The sequence below is a fragment of the Periplaneta americana genome, chromosome 1 (genome assembly GCF_040183065.1).
Source record: "Periplaneta americana isolate PAMFEO1 chromosome 1, P.americana_PAMFEO1_priV1, whole genome shotgun sequence".
In the NCBI taxonomy this organism is placed as follows: domain Eukaryota; kingdom Metazoa; phylum Arthropoda; class Insecta; order Blattodea; family Blattidae; genus Periplaneta; species Periplaneta americana.
Genome location: NC_091117.1, coordinates 209,321,369 through 209,337,709, shown reverse-complemented (window position 1 = coordinate 209,337,709; position 16,341 = coordinate 209,321,369). Strand labels below are relative to the sequence as shown.

The window sequence follows — 16,341 nt, the reverse complement described above, 5'->3', positions numbered from 1 at the left end:
AATGTCATACGCCACAATGAACATCTTCACAGCACTTTGTGTAGGGCGCACTTTCTTTGGACGAGGAGAACCGGGATGCTTCCATTCATTTGATTGGCGTTTCAAGTTTGGTTCATACGAGCGAGTCCAGGTTTCGTCCATAGCGACGATTCGTCCAAGAAAGTCGTCACCTTCCCTTTGGTACCCATGCAACAAGGCCTTCCCGGAATGCTTTAACCCATTGTGCAACTGTGCGATATGGCAACGCTGCATCGCCACATGCTTCACCAGTCCCTGAAAACATTCTTGTGCACTATGACCTCGTGCCATTTCAATTTTGATCCAGGAACATTGCTCTAGTTTTGTAAGGATGGTCTTAGGGCGCTCGCACTATCCCTATGAAAGTGAACGTTCTACACACTGCAGTAGATTGATGGAGTACTGTCGCCGCTGGCTGCACTAACTCATCTAACAGTCCTTGTTCATGTCCACACAGCTGGTAGCTCTCGAACGCACCATCGTCACGTGACACCAGTGTTGCCATTACTTTTTATCCAACCTATGTAATTAATGTTTATTTATATCACTCTCCTTAAATTTGTGGCCATTTCCTTCAAACTCTAGTGTAAATGTATTTCCTTGGGTCATTGAAATGCAGGTCCCAGTCATTAATATTATCTATTACTGGTACGACTTTTTTTTTTACTATGATTCTATGGAATAGATTTTTAGTTTCCTCTTAGATTGTTTATGGTCCAACAGGGGACATCGACAATTTCAAGAAAAACCACAAATGCTTATCTAGTCACTCTCCATTGATATGTTAAAGAGAATACATGTAGGAGTAGATACAACGATAGAACTTTGCACATTAAATTTACAGAGTATCTTAAAGGTTTGAATTAAATGCATAAACACACGTAACTCCTGTATATAGATAATTATAGCTACTAAGAATTCAATTTCCCACACTTTCTGAAGTTGAAATTGCGATAGAAAACCTGAAAAAGTACAAGTCTCCAGGTATTGATCAAATTCCAGCAGAATTAATACAAGAGGGTGGAAGGGCATTATCTAGCGAAATTTATAAACTTGTACTTACACTTTGGGAAAAGGAAATTGTACCAGAACAATGGAAGGAGTCCATAATCGTACCTATTTTTAAGAAGGGGGACAAGACTAACTGTAGTAACTTTCGAGGAATATCACTTTTGTTGACGTACAAAATTTTGTCGAATACCCTTTTGAGAAGATTAACTGCATATGTAGATGAAATTATTGGGGATCATCAGTGTGGTTTTAGGCGTAATAGATCTACTATTGTTCAGATTTTTTGTATTCAACAGATATTGGAGAAAAAATGGGAGTATAAGGGTACAGTACATCAGTTATTCATAGATTTCAAAAAGGCGTATGACTCGGTTAAGAGAGAAGTTTTATTTAATATTCTTATTGAATTTGGTATTCCCAAGAAACTAGTTCGATTAATTAATAGGTCCATATGTACTATTAGCAAATTCCATGAGCTTTAAAACTGTGCAACTACAGTAAATAGAATGTAACTTGGTAGACAACTAATTGTAGTCTTTCACAGTGACAGCATACTACTTACATTACATTTATCCACTTTTAGACATTTTACTAGAACTCATTCTTCTTCTCACATCCTTCATAGTCCACTTGGTGTTTCAACTCATAATGTCGTTTTATATTGTACTTTCTTATAAAGAAGTACTGTTTGCATACTATGCATTCTGTATGATTTGCTACAACCCTATATAAAAACACATTCTCCCATTCTATGTACGAGGCGTGTTCTTAAAGTAAGTTCCGTTTTCAATTATAGCCATCACATCGCTGCAATCGTTATTTTGCACATGCGTGTTTTCTTCTTGAGTCCTCAGGCAAGCTGTGCATGCAGTTTCAGAGCTTCAGTCTGTGTGTGTGGTTAGTTGTGATCAGTTGAAATGTTTAAAATGATCGAGCACCCCGCCGACTATGAGATGCGGTCTGTTATTCATTTCTTGAATGCGAGAAACATCAAACCAGCTGACATTCATCGTCAACTTTGTGAGGTGTATGGTGACGATGCCATTAGTGATGGAATGGTCAGGAGATGGCCACACACGGCTCGTGACACCCAAAATCTCATCTCGAAATTTGGCTGGGAACAAATTGACTATCCCCCCTACAGCTCGAATTTGGCTCCGAGTGAGTTTCATCTCTTCCTGCACCTCAAGAAGTTCCTCGGTGGTCAACGGTTTGATGGCGATGAAGTGAAAACAGCAATGCGGGAGTGGTTCGCATCGCAGGCGGGCGAATTCTACAATGAGGGGATAGAAAGACTTGTGCCACGACTCGATAAATGCCTCAATAATGGTGGAGATTACGTTGAGAAGTAATTGAAGTGTGGGGAATACAATGTAACAAAAATGGTTTGTAAATATCTTCCCATTTACTTACTACACCCTTTTAGAACTTACTTTAAGAACACGCCTCGTATATTAAAAAATCTGCGCAAAGTAGAGGATTCTGTGCAGATCATATCTATGGGTTTAGACACAGCCTTTTCTTGGACTTCAAGTTCTTATGTCTTGCCTGCCAAAGCATTGTGCTAGCAGCTTGAGTCACGAGATGCCCTGGACCCAAACTCATGGCAAACCTGTGACAACTGCCACCAGTGGCCGAGCTTGACATCACGGTTTAATTTTATGAGATTGGAATGAAAAGTTGGAATGAAGTTACTTACTTGCTTACAAATGGCTTTTAAGGAACCCGAAGGTTCATTGCCGCCCTCACATAAGCCCGCCATCGGTCCCTATCCTGTGCAAGATTAATCCAGTCTCTATCATCATACCCCACCTCCCTCAAATCCATTTTAATATTATCCTCCCATCTACGTCTCGGCCTCCCTAAAGGTCTTTTTCCCTCTGGTCTCCCAACTAACGCTCTATATGCATTTCTGGATTCGCCCATACGTGCTACATGCCCTGCCCATCTGAAACGTCTGGATTTAATGTTCCTAATTATGTCAGGTGAAGAATACAATGCGTGCAGTTCTGCATTGTGTAACTTTCTCCATTCTCCTGTAACTTCATCCCGCTTAGCCCCAAATATTTTCCTAAGCATCTTATTCTCAAACACCCTTAACCTATGTTCCTCTCTCAGAGTGAGAGTCCAAGTTTCACAACCATACAGAACAACTGGTAATATAACTGTTTTATAAATTCTAACTTTCAGATTTTTGGACAACAGACTGGATGATAAGAGCTTCTCAACCGAATAATAACACGCATTTCCCATATTTATTCTGCGTTTAATGTCCTCCCGAGTGTCATTTATATTTGTTACTGTTGCTCCAAGATATTTGAATTTTTCCACCTCTTCGAAGGATAAATCTCCAATTTTTATATTTCCATTTCGTACAATATTCTGGTCACGAGACATAATCATATACTTTGTCTTTTCGGGATTTACTTCCAAACCGATCGCTTTACTTGCTTCAACTAAAATTTCCGTGTTTTCCCTAATCGTTTGTGGATTTTCTCCTAACATATTCACGTCATCCGCATAGACAAGAAGCTGATGTAACCCGTTCAATTCCAAACCCTGCCTGTTATCCTGAACTTTCCTAATGGCATATTCTAAAGCGAAGTTAAAAAGTAAAGGTGATAGTGCATCTCCCTGCTTTAGCCCGCAGTAAATTGGAAAAACATCAGATAGAAACTGACCTATATGGACTCTGCTGTAAGTTTCACTCAGACACATTTTAATTAATCGAACTAGTTTCTTGGGAATACCAAATTCAATAAGAATATCATATAATATTTCCCTCTTAACCGAGTCACATGCCTTTTTTTTTAAATCTATGAATAACTGATGCACTGTACCCTTATACTCCCATTTTTTCTCCATTATCTGTCGAATACAAAAAATCTGATCAATAGTCGATATATTACGCCGAAAACCGCACTGATGATCCCCAATAATTTCATCTACGTACGGAGTTAATCTTCTCAAAAGAATATTGGACAAAATTTTGTACGACGTCAACAAAAGTGATATTCCTCGAAAGTTACCACAGCTGGTTTTGTCCCCCTTTTTAAAAATGTTAGGAAAGGAAAAGGTAAGTATGTGAAATAAATTGTTTGTATATTTTGTCCAGGCACTCCACGTGATGTCGAAGGTGATGAAGGAGTGTTGGTACCAGAACGCTGCAGCTCGTCTCACTGCACTGCGCATAAAGAAGACCCTTGCAAACCTCGGCGCAGCAGAAGACCTGAAGATATGAGCCAGAGCATGGCAAGCTACATCCATAAGGCAGGGATGTTACTTGTATACTTCCACGTCTGCGGAGCTGTGTTGCTGTTTGGTTTGGTAGGGACAAAATGTGAATTGATTTTAAGGAACTTCTTTCACTAGTCATGCCTTTTCATTTGAAATAATTATTGCAAATTTTTTACTTTTCTTAAAAATGGACATAAAAGAGACTATGATGCTCCAATGTAAGCATCAGGACAATACTAAATCGAGTGAAGAGAAGTATTAATGGTGACAAGCAACTTACATTGTGGCTAAACGATACGCGAATTTATTTCTCACTTGAGAGACATGGGGTCACAATGCGGTTGATCACCTAAATATAATGAGTCCTAATTAAAAGTGCTGCTTGCCACCATTTTATTGTCATTTGACATTCTCGCGTTGCAAACCTGACCTGCAATGAATAGGAGTCGACATAAAAGTGAGGTGTACAGACAGCTGAATAGAATGCAATGAATAGAGGTTATAAGTGAGTGAGTGAACGAGTGAGAGCGTGAGGAGTAAATGTTGAATAAATTGAGAGTAAATGATTGACTCGAATAGATCAGTTGATTGAAAAAAAATCACTGCCCAATTATATTCCCTACGTCTAAGCACAGGTCCTACATATATTTGTAACTCTAAAGCAACTTCGTCTAGTCATGCATGTTCATTGTGATGTTTCAGCAGTGACACACATTTATTTAGGTATGCAAGTGTTATTTGTTGAGATGGTTCTAAGGCCTAATGCACGTTTAGATAATTATGAATCTTAACATTATCACATTTCACTGTTCGATCTCTAGCAGATGGGTAGCAGTCATGTATGATAATGTAAGTTTGCAAATCTAGTCTTTCAGGTGAAGCTCCCTGTAAAGCAGATTTGAATAATTTCAAGGGAAAAATTGTTCCGGGGCCGGGTATCGATCCCGGGACCTCTGGTTGAACGTACCAGCGCTCTACCACTGAGCTACCCGGGAACTCCACCCGACACCGTCTCAACTTTTCCCTTTATATCCACACAACTCGCGTGGGCTGACGAAACGCCAGAGACCCACAATGAGTGCACACAATCTCTGTGTGACTTTGAGAGAGATTGTGTGCACTCGTTGTGGGTCTCTGGCGTTTCATCAGCCCACGCGAGTTGTGTGGATATAAAAGGAAAAGTTGAGACGGTGTCGGGTGGAGTTCCCGGGTAGCTCAGTGGTAGAGCGCTAGTACGTTCAACCAGAGGTCCCGGGATCGATACCCGGCCCCGGAACAATTTTTCCCTTGAAATTATTCATAATGTAAGTTTGTTATTTTTTTTTATTAATAGTTGCATATCAAGTACAACTACAGCGATTTCTGATGAAATTTTTTAAAATAATGAGTTTAAAAGATAACTTTTAGATACGAATTGTAATTTGTATATATTATACTTTGTATTTTTATGATGACTCCGGAGCAAAAGAAAATATGCATTAATCCTTCTGCCTGGTGTACCAGACTGAAAAGTTATTTTAAAGACTGCCTTCTGCAGATATACTCGGAATGTTTCTTTTTTTATAAGTTATAAAGATTTATAAAGGCATCCATTTTTGTGATGATATCTTGAAGCAAATGTGTTATAATGTTTCGTTTCTGTGAAAAGAAATTTTTTTCTTATAATTCTTTTCTAGAAAAATTCTTTGATGCTCTGTGAAATAATGTGACGTCGTTTCTGCCTTTGAAATATTAATTTTGAAGTTTATCTTCAGTTCTTCAGAAACATTGTATTAAAGTAAAATGTCTGTGTACAGGTTGTTGACACATGCCAGAGCTTCCATACTTTCTGGACCTTGGTACTAGAGGAAGGTACCCTCGTCATATGGTCATCTTTTACCCCAGGAAGACTCATTATTATAAGTGTATGTGGTGTCATTCACTTGAGCTTCAATCCAAAGTCTGTCACTTTATTGACAGCAATTTGATTCCTTCGCAATCAATATACCTAAATTCAAATTTTTCATCATCTCATAGATTCGTAAATGATAACAGTTCTATAAACCTTGTTTATATCATATAACCTTTTTATCAATTAAAATAATACTATTTCTGTAAAAATCCGTTCCTTTTACTCTCTTGTTAGTTGTAGATGCAAAAGGTAAATTCAGTGCACAGAAGTGTTATATCAGGATCAGCGAAATCTTTAAAATATATTTGTTAAATATTACGCAGTTTGTAGAATTGTTAAGGGTGAAGTTTGTCTTTCCCATCTTCGGTATCACATATGTTCTTCATTTTAGTGGCAGAGAAACTATGAAGAAACATACAGAATAATAAGATATCCTATTTTGCATATTTGCAAAGAAAGAAATGATGGAGTGAGACCATAACAGGCCACCAGGCTTAATACGGAAGAAGAAGAAGAAGAAGAAGAAGAAGAAGAAGAAGAAGAAGAAGAAGAAGAAAAGGGAAGAAAGAAAAAGTTAGTGGACTGAAATTTTGGTCAAGTAATGGAAAATAAAGCTGTAGACAGTTTCAGTTCAAGAATTTTTTTTTTTCCTCTGTCTGAAACGTAATACTTTTCTATATCAAATTAATTCATTTGAAATGTGATTTACTTTTCGTTTATATACAATAGAATCCTTACATGCCAAAAATGTTCTTTGGTGTGTATTTTATTTTGCTCTCATTTCATCTTTCATTACCTGAGAATAATTTTCTGAAAACTCTCTTTCTCTTTTTTTCTTTGTTCTTTCGTCTTCGAATTTTAGCAACACACAAATGCACGAAAAATTCTGATTGCACTCACATTTGAGTCCGTGTCTTAAGAATTTGCTATCCTATAAGAGTACACACATCAGTTTTTAATTTGACTGCACCAGAATATACCAATTGTGTGGTAGGAAGGTGGGTATTTTGTTCCATTATTAATATATTGTTTGTTATTTATTGTGATTCCTCTTACCTTAGGTGCTGGCAGTCAACTGTTTGACCATTTTTCTTTGTAACATAGATACTCTTCGAGATCAGTTATGTTATATATAACAATCTGTTAAGATGCATTTATTTTTGTTGTTATATTAAAGGACAGTAAGATTAATAACGTCTAAATGCACTTCATCTAAAACTTAGTTGTGTATGACCTTGATTACACAGCTGTCATATTGAATATATGATGGCCTGAAACATTACACAATAGTGTTCCTTGAAGAGTGTATCATAGGCCATTCATTATCTCGTGAAACTAACCTGTGCATCAGGGGAAGAAAAAAGTGGACTGAGAAGCTTACCTTTCTTGCTGCACTCCTGCTTGTAGCCTGCAAGCTTGCTTCCCTCACCGTAAGGTTCTTAATATATGCTGCTGCACACAAGCACGTGAATGACCTATAGTAGAACTCTTTGAAGTAAATTCCTGAAAGCTTATCTACTTAAGTTCTTCTGGGAAAGCATTGTAAGAGATTGGAAATATGGGGAAGGAAAGTAAAAGAAAAAGATCTGTCTACTGGTGTGAATAAATCAACATTATGAAAACAAATCAATGTTTAAATTAAAAGTTTAGTTGAGAAGTCCTCTTCCTAAGTCGCTCTTGTTTCCTCCTACCTTCTGGGTGTTGATCAAGGGTTTTCTTGGGAACTCTCTCCTCTTTATTCTCACAACATGACCCAAGTAGTACAATCGTCTCTTCTTTGCTTCTGCTACCAGGTCCATTTCCTCATAGTCTTGATACAGTCCTGATTATATCTGATATGTCACTCCCCCCTTTTGCAGACTACCCCAAAGATCCTCCATAACACCATTCTATCCACACCTGTGGGGTAACGGTTAGCACATCTATCTGCAAAACCAGGTGGCCCGAGTTCGATTCTCGGTTGGGGCAAGTTACCTGATTGAGGTTTTTTCCGGGGTATTCCCTCAACCCAATAAGAGCAAATGCTGGGTAACTTTCGGTGTTGGACCCCGGACTCATTTCACCGGCATTATCACCTTCATCTCATTCATAATAATAATAATAATAATAATAATAATAATAATCCGTGGCGCTACAGTCCGTGAAGGGCCTAGACCGACCAGCTGGCTGCTGGCTGCTGGCCTCACGCCCATATGCTGAAGCAGAGGTGAACGATCATCCAACCAGAATGGAGGTATCGTGTGGTTAGCACGATGATCCCTCCAGCCGTTATAGCTGGTATTCGCAACCGGATTTCGCTACCTATCGTAGCTCCCCAAGTGCATCACGACGCTGGGTGGGCACCAGTCCCATACACTGGTCGAAATTTCATGAGAAAATTTCTTCCCCCATGAGGACTCGAACCAGCGCACATTCCAGTCCCAGGCAAGATGCCTTAGACCGCGATGCCACGGCGCCGGACCTTCATCTCATTCAGACGCTAAATAACCTGAGATGTTGATAAAGCATCGTCAAATAACCTACTAAAATAAAAAAATAAACACCATTCTCTCCCACACTCGAAGCCTATTTTTATCTCGTTCAGTAAGTGTTTACATCTCACACCTGTAGAGCACCACTGGTCAAATTATGACGCAGTACATAGTTAAAGTTCTTGAGAGCCTGGAGGATTTAAATAACTTGTTAAAGACATAATAACATCTATTACCTGCTGCTATTCGTGCTTTAATCTCAGTACTAACCTCGTCCATTTACTTGACATAGTGTGCATTCCCTGCTTCATAGAAGAGTCGATATAATTGCCATCAATAGAAGAATCCAGAAAGCGATGGTCTTAGACCCTACGATTTGCTTTGAACGAGACACAAATCAAGTACTGCAGATAAATGATGACAAGTGAGCTAAATATGTACCTTGTCTTCCATACCTCAGTGAAAAATATGGCATTTCGCTTTACAACTGGGATGTTACAGGCTTACTATTTGGAGCGAGGGGTTGTTTACCAAAATGTACATCTAATATTCTTAAATCCTTTCGAATTCCCTTTTATGAGGTTCAGAAGATTGTAATGGAAATTCTTAAGGCCTCTCTTCAAATTCTACACTATCATGTATATGTTAACACGTAAATTTTTGTTTTAATGTAAAAATCAAATCATTATTTTGCTCGTTTCATTTCCCTTTATCTTTTATGTTTGTTAATTCCGGATTCCAATGGTCAACCTCACTTGAGGACGGATTTGTAATAAATCTTAGTAGTATTAAGTTTTGTATTTTATATAATATATTAGTTATTTGAATGAAGCATATAGCATTGTAGAAGTATTAGAAAACTTTGTGTGATGTATATAGACCTATCTTGCAGTAAAATTTGTTACTAAGGCCTGAAATACTTGTGTCTGGTATAGCTTCTGTAGTTCGTATGTTTTTGTGGGTTTTGAGGTTGCACAATTTTATTCTTCTGGTCTCGTCAGCTTGGGATGAGAATACCAGTGGTGACTCGTCTTCCTAAGTAAGCCATAAATAACATAAAAATTCTCGCAATGTAGCAGACACGAGCTCACACTGTTCTCTCTCCTTATGTCTCAGTTTATGACATATACGAGGGTGTTGTGCTATCGTACTTCGTAGTACAGTAGTGAGAGTGGTCCAGTGTTGTGTGTTTCGGGAAAATGGAAACTGAAACAGATGCGAGAAATAATGATGATATAATTACTTGTTTGTTAGAATACCCTTTTTCGAGAAGAAATAATATTGAAATAATTAAAGAGATACCTACATCATCACTGATAACTATTCAGAAAGGTAATCTTAAAACGCGAGCTTCCAATGCATCCCGGTATGGACAACATAAATGGTTATGTGGTATAAAATAAACTTTTCCATTCGTTGTGCTTGTTACTGTCAGAAAAAAAATAATAACAGTGTGTCTATTGAGGGCTTCAGCGACCTGAAAAAATATTTTCAGAGGAATTTCAACACATACTTCTCCAGCCGAGCATAATATGTATTGATTCATCACGTTCAGTCACTGAAACAAACTTACAGCATAACAACTTGTTTAATGAGTGATATTATTATTTCCTGGTCTCTAATTGGGTCAAAAACTCTGATAGAACTGATGTTTAATCCTTGCTGTGAATTTCGGTGAAGTCCAGAGGACCCAATTACTAAAATCCACTCTCCTCACCTCCACGCTGGGACCCCCTGGAATATGCAAAAGAGAGAATAGTGTGCGGAAGGCAACAAGAAGCTACCACATTTATCCTTCCAAAGAAAAACTGCAAAGGATCATATGCGGATACTAAGAGGAAAGCAGAAAATAGGAAAGATTGGAGAATGCTTGGTTTGCAGTGAAAGGACCTGCCCATGGGCAGAACGTGTGTGCGTGCGTGCCAATAATAGGCCTGATAATAATATTAATATAATAACAATAATTATTATCATGAATAATAAACATTCTGTATGGGAGGTACTTACACTAATTACATCATGCCTCACGGATTTCGATAACCAGCTACTAGTGTGCTCATTGCATTATATAGGAGATAAATACTAGCTACAATTCTGAAGTAAAATAGAAACAGCACAGACAAACACACCAAGATAGTAATAGGAGCAGTCAAAACAACTCCAATAGTTGCAATGCAATCTGTAACAAATATATCCATTGCCATAGAATAAATATAAAAGCCAAAATCTTTACAGAAAAAAAAAATTACAACAAAACAAACCTATTTGGGTATACATAATTAAAAACGCAGGGGATTAAAACAATATATAGACAAAAATCTACATTACCACCCACTATAAAAAAATCCTCTACATTACATAGAAAAAGAAACAAACTCGATATATGAAAATCAATAATGAAATATGGAGAACATCCAGAAGAACTAAAAAGTTTAACATTAGAAATGTTATAAGGTAAGTGGGCAAGAATGTACATGATGGCTCATATCTTAACAAAAATGGTGAAGTTGGATCAGAGATATTTCACGAACACTTTCCTCATACACTGGGGTCCCAGTACCAACAATTTTGATGCCGAAATTACAGCAGTGGCACTAACACTGAAAAACATATTATATCAACCATCATACTAAGAGTAAGTAATACTAAGTGACTCAAGTGTAGCTATAAAAGCAATAACCAATTATAATACTATTCCTTTCTTAGACAGTTTTAGCTCCCCTTGTATTACTGACTGCTATACAATGCGATATAGGGGAGGATATTATCTTTTGACCAATTTCACAGGAACATATTGTGGACCTACTTGGTAATGTGGTCAGCATGACACCAATGAGACAACACAGGAGAGCACATGGTAAAGATACATACACCCAATCCTGTGAACAGAAGATAAATCTCTTCCATTGCCCACATTGGGTATTGAACCAGGACTACTTGGTTTGGAAGTGCATATGCTATGCACATAGCCAAGGTGTTAGACTATAATAATTCTAATATAAGTCGCAAGGTTAATTAAATAAGAATAGTAGTTGAAATCTTGAGATCTACATTAAAATGCGTAATGTTACAATGTACCGGTGATTGAGGTCTTGGCTGATATGTACATCTATTATCAGACAGTACATCTCACTGCCGAGTTAGCTCTATGGTAGCACATCTGCCTCCAGACTAGCCGACACGGGTTTGATTCCTGGCGGGGTCAGAAATTTTCATGTAAAATTTCTACTTTGGGACTAGGAGAGATGGCGGTGCACAACTTCTAATCACTAAATTGTGCACCGATATGCCTGCGTTAAATTCCAAATCTCTCCATAGTGCATATGAAGAGAAGGCATATGTCACTGTTGATAGTGGTTCGACCATCAGACAGGGATGTTAAGTCTGGTGTGCTATTCGACAGGAGTAGGCTATGTGTCGGCACTGGGTTTCCCCTTCTCCCTTTCTCACCATCATCATCCTCCTCACTCATTCCCTACACTATACTTACACATACACTCACCCTAGTACACGACATAACTCCTCACAGATGCTCATCATGTATAATGTGGCCCCTCTAAAGTGGTGTATAACTTAAAAATGGGTCACAGTCCTGCCATCTATTCGCAGTACGCGGAACCCGAATCATGCAAGTGAAGTGGATAGGCATTAGACACATCTCACTTTGTTTGTACGCATCTGAAGTCTGATTAGTGTAATATGTAGCTAGTCAGTGATGTATGCAATGGAGGTGGAAAGAAACTGGCCTTGCCCCTTACCCCATTATCTCCTAGCTTAGTTGCCTCGTGAGTGGTCTTGTTGGTATCACTTGTGGGGTCCAGACCTGTCTTCAGACAGTTGACTAAACAGCATATTACAATGAATTCTGGGAGATTACTAGGAAACGAAGTTGCAGACACCCTAGCCAAAAAGAGAGCACAAGGAATAATTGCTAATCAGTAAAAAACAAACATAGAAATCTAATCAAAACAATGCGACAAGTTTATGCAAATAAAGGAATAGAGCAAAAATTAAAGGGAAAAATAGTATGAATATGTAGCATGTTAAAGACACTTATTGAAGCTTCCATAAAAAACTGCAAGAGTACCTTTCTGAGTAATGATGGACCATGTTTGCTCAGCAGAATATCTGCTCAGATTCAACATATCAAGTATAACGCAATGCAAGATTTGCAGTGTAGAAGATAAAATCTTGAATGAAGAGCATCTGTTGACTTGTAAAGGATTAGAGAGACACGCTGAAGAATGAATAAATTGTTGGACTGTACTAGGAAGCTAGAAAGAGGAAAGTTAAAACCAGTACTCATGCCATTAGAGATTAACCAACTACTGTATCATAATCATGATCATAGAACAAAATATTGGGTTTTCAGTAGTCACAATCTCACTTCATCTTTTCATTGGTCTTTCTAGATTTCCTTTGCAAGACTTCTGTGTAGGTAAAGGTCTGCGCACACCAACGCGGGACACGGGAGCAACAGCGAAACTTGTAATCCCGCGATCGCTGCGAAATTCGCCGTTGTCTTCACACCAAAGCGGGATGGAGTCGCGAATAGGATGCTGCTTGAAGTTGCCAAAGATGATCATAGGTTCGTTCATATAGTACTACACCCTTGCTGTCACAGCAGAACCATTGTTAACCGAAACTCCGGTTAAGAGAACAGACATTCTTTTTGTAATACAATAATATATGTTCTCATTCATTACTGCGCCCTCTGTGGCCTTCACAAAGATTGATCGTGAAAAATTTGTAAAGTTTTCTTTAACACGCATCCTCTAATACAGTGGTATTCAATCCATGATTGTCTTGATTACGTATGTTAAAATGGTAACATATTTATTTTATTATACTTGTTGATAATTATTGCATTATATAATAGTTTTTTTTTGCAATATCAATTTTTGTTTTTCCTTGCTTGAATAACATTTTACGTAAATCATTAGTATTATTATTGCATCAATAACTACTGTATAATAATTATAATAATGTCTGAAAGTAGAAGACACCGGTAGTTCACTTTCACAATTAAAACGAATTAGAGAGAACGAAATCTGAAGGAAAAACACGTAATTGAAAACAATCAATTTTCCAACGTAAATGTAGTTTGAAAGCAACATTTTTAATTTAACAAATCCAGACTTACGAGAAAGAAAATTGTGAATTTAATTAAATCAGACTGAAAATCTGTATATTATTATTTAACAAGTCATCAGTAAATCTCAAATAAAACTGAAATATGCTTGGCATGTTTACAATCTTCGTACTCGATGAGTAATGCAGAATTAATTGAAGAATTTTCATGATACACAGTGTTTAGTAATGGAACTATTTCATCATTGCGAGGCAAACCTAGCAGCAGAAATTGTAATAACACTCCGAGACGCACATCTCGTAAGCACAGAGCCCGTGGATATGGATTCTGGTAAGCAATGCTCCTAACTCACTCTATTAACTGTTCAGTCGCCATTGCCAAAATGAATGCGGGATGCGGGAAAACGCTGCTTGCAGTGAACTGCAAGTAGAACGCTGCAGTCCCGCCACCTAGGCAGGATTGTGCCGCTGCGGTGTGAATGGATTCATATCCCGCTGTACTCCCAATAATTCGCGTCGGTTTCGCATTCGCTCCAGCGTCCTGCGTCGGTGTGCGCAGACCTTAAATCTTCCAGGAAAGCTTACATGGCTCTCACTAGTAAGTTCAGATTGTGGACTGTCACATAAATCTCTCTGACAGACATACGGTAGCATTTCCTGGAACTATTATACCGCTATGGATTTGCCTCATTTGTAAAAGTAGATTGTGCCCCAAGCAGGTGAGGGTGGGATTTGGACAGGAGAGACATTTTACTGCACATCACTGTCCCTTATGACCTGTATTTTAGCGTGATGCTTGTTAATGTGTACTCTTACAAGATATGCAATAGTGTGTAGACCTGAAGATTATACCTCTAAAAATACATATTTAATTTTTTTTCAGAAAAATTAAAAATCTCACTTTCTGTATAATGTGTGAAAAGTTTAAATTGTATCAGTTGACAACTGTTCCTTTAGTTTATCCCTGCAATTATGTTGAGTTTCGAGCTGTTTTCTTGAAGTAAATTGAAGTCTACTCACAGTCTAGTATATACAGTCGCGAAGCTCAATACGTAGTAAATATGCAAACATTAGATAGTTGCTCACCACTAGGATCGCTAATATCGCCTCATTACAGGCAATGCAAAACAGTACCGTCACAGTCTATTGTTTCTAGCACCCTCAAAACTCAAGCTTCGTGACTGTATATAGTAGACTGTGGTCTACTGTTAAGTGAACGTACCTTTTCTATTGTACATACAGTCGATTTGTTATTGGAGTATCAATAGAAATGGTGATGCATTTTGTTTTCATTAGTATGGAAATATGCAAATGGGTAAAAGAGCAAGTAAGAATAAATCCTTCCTCCTAGCGGAATTAGTTTCGAATTCCATCATCGACAATAAATTCCACAGTAAGACAGTTCTAGTCGACCTGGTTGGCGAGTTGGTATAGTGCTGGCCTTCTATGCCCAAGGTTGCGGGTTCGATCCCGGGCCAGGTCGATGGCATTTAAATGTGCTTAAATGTGACAGGCTCATGTCAATAGATTTACTGGCATGTAAAAGAACTCCTGCGGGACAAAATTCCGGCACATCCGGCGACGCTGATATAACCTCTGCAGTTGCGAGCGTCGTTAAATAAAACATAACATTTTTAAGACAGTTCTATGTGTGTGTATGTGTTTGGGGAAAGGGGTGAATGCACATGCCACATAGCATTGTCATGAACATAATAGAGTTTTCGTTTTCCACTTTCACTTCAGCAAAAAAGTGCAATTGTTTTTATAAAGTTTTCATTATGGTAATCTTACTAGCAGTATTCAGAGCACTCCATAATGCAGTATTCCGAAAGAGTATAGCAGTTCTATCTTCAGTGGAAAAGTTTTAAATTTTAAATTATATTTGTATGTATTTATATACTCAAGCAGAAAATAATAATAATAACACTAAATTGTATCATTAGAGTTTCTATTTACAATCCAGTTTTATTGATATACCTTGTGATCATAATTTGCACAGAATATTAAATTTATAGAATCTTTTTAAGATCGCACTTTCCTTCTATGGTATGTTGAGTGAATATCATGATATCAGCGTCCTTTATATATATATATATATATATATATATATATATATATATATATATATATATATATATATATATATATATATATATAAAAAACAAGGGACAAATATCTTTGCCAGTGTCGAGTTACGAACTATTAACCTCCACAGTGACGTCATCAGCATACTCTGCAGGAAATATCAGTTGCCTTTGAACCTGATCAGTTGTCATTGTTTTATGGTGTGGACCAGTAGCGGCCCGCGGTTACAATGGTTGGCAGTTCTGCATGAAAAATAGTGTATTTAGCAAACGCATGCTGTTTATTGCATCTAAATCGGATAACGTGTGTAATTACAGCCCCTTCTCGAAGTTGACTGTGCACCCAAAATTGTACTCCAGCCATCCGTGCGCTACACCTCTCCCACCTGGTACAACTAGTCACGTAGTGGAGATGTGCCCCACATGCTTTTCTAGTTTTTTAAGTCAAATTAACTAAATCCTTCACTCCGGTGTTTGTCCATGTATTTTCTCCTCTAAACAGAATACACGGGTGGGGAAGAAAGTGTTTTCATGAGCG

At 37.9% G+C, this 16,341-nt stretch overlaps 1 protein-coding gene across 4 annotated transcripts in view; it reads left to right on the top strand.

Annotated features, from left to right (window-relative positions):
- babo (TGF-beta receptor type-1 babo) overlaps positions 1 to 15,795 on the top strand; it is a 92,452-nt gene extending 76,657 nt beyond the window's left edge. Inside the window, exons 9-10 of one of the 4 annotated variants that reach the window (XR_011334145.1) lie at positions 4,145 to 4,356; positions 6,063 to 15,795. Coding sequence is in view for 3 of the 4 variants with exons in the window: in XM_069836580.1 (XP_069692681.1) it covers positions 4,145 to 4,270 (126 nt within the window). In the remaining variant the exon portion in view is untranslated. Of the gene's footprint in view, positions 1 to 4,144; positions 5,246 to 6,062 lie in introns of those variants that run through there. The other 3 variants (XM_069836580.1, XM_069836581.1, XM_069836582.1) reach the window with 3 other exon arrangements.
- The last annotated feature ends 546 nt before the right edge of the window (positions 15,796 to 16,341 follow it).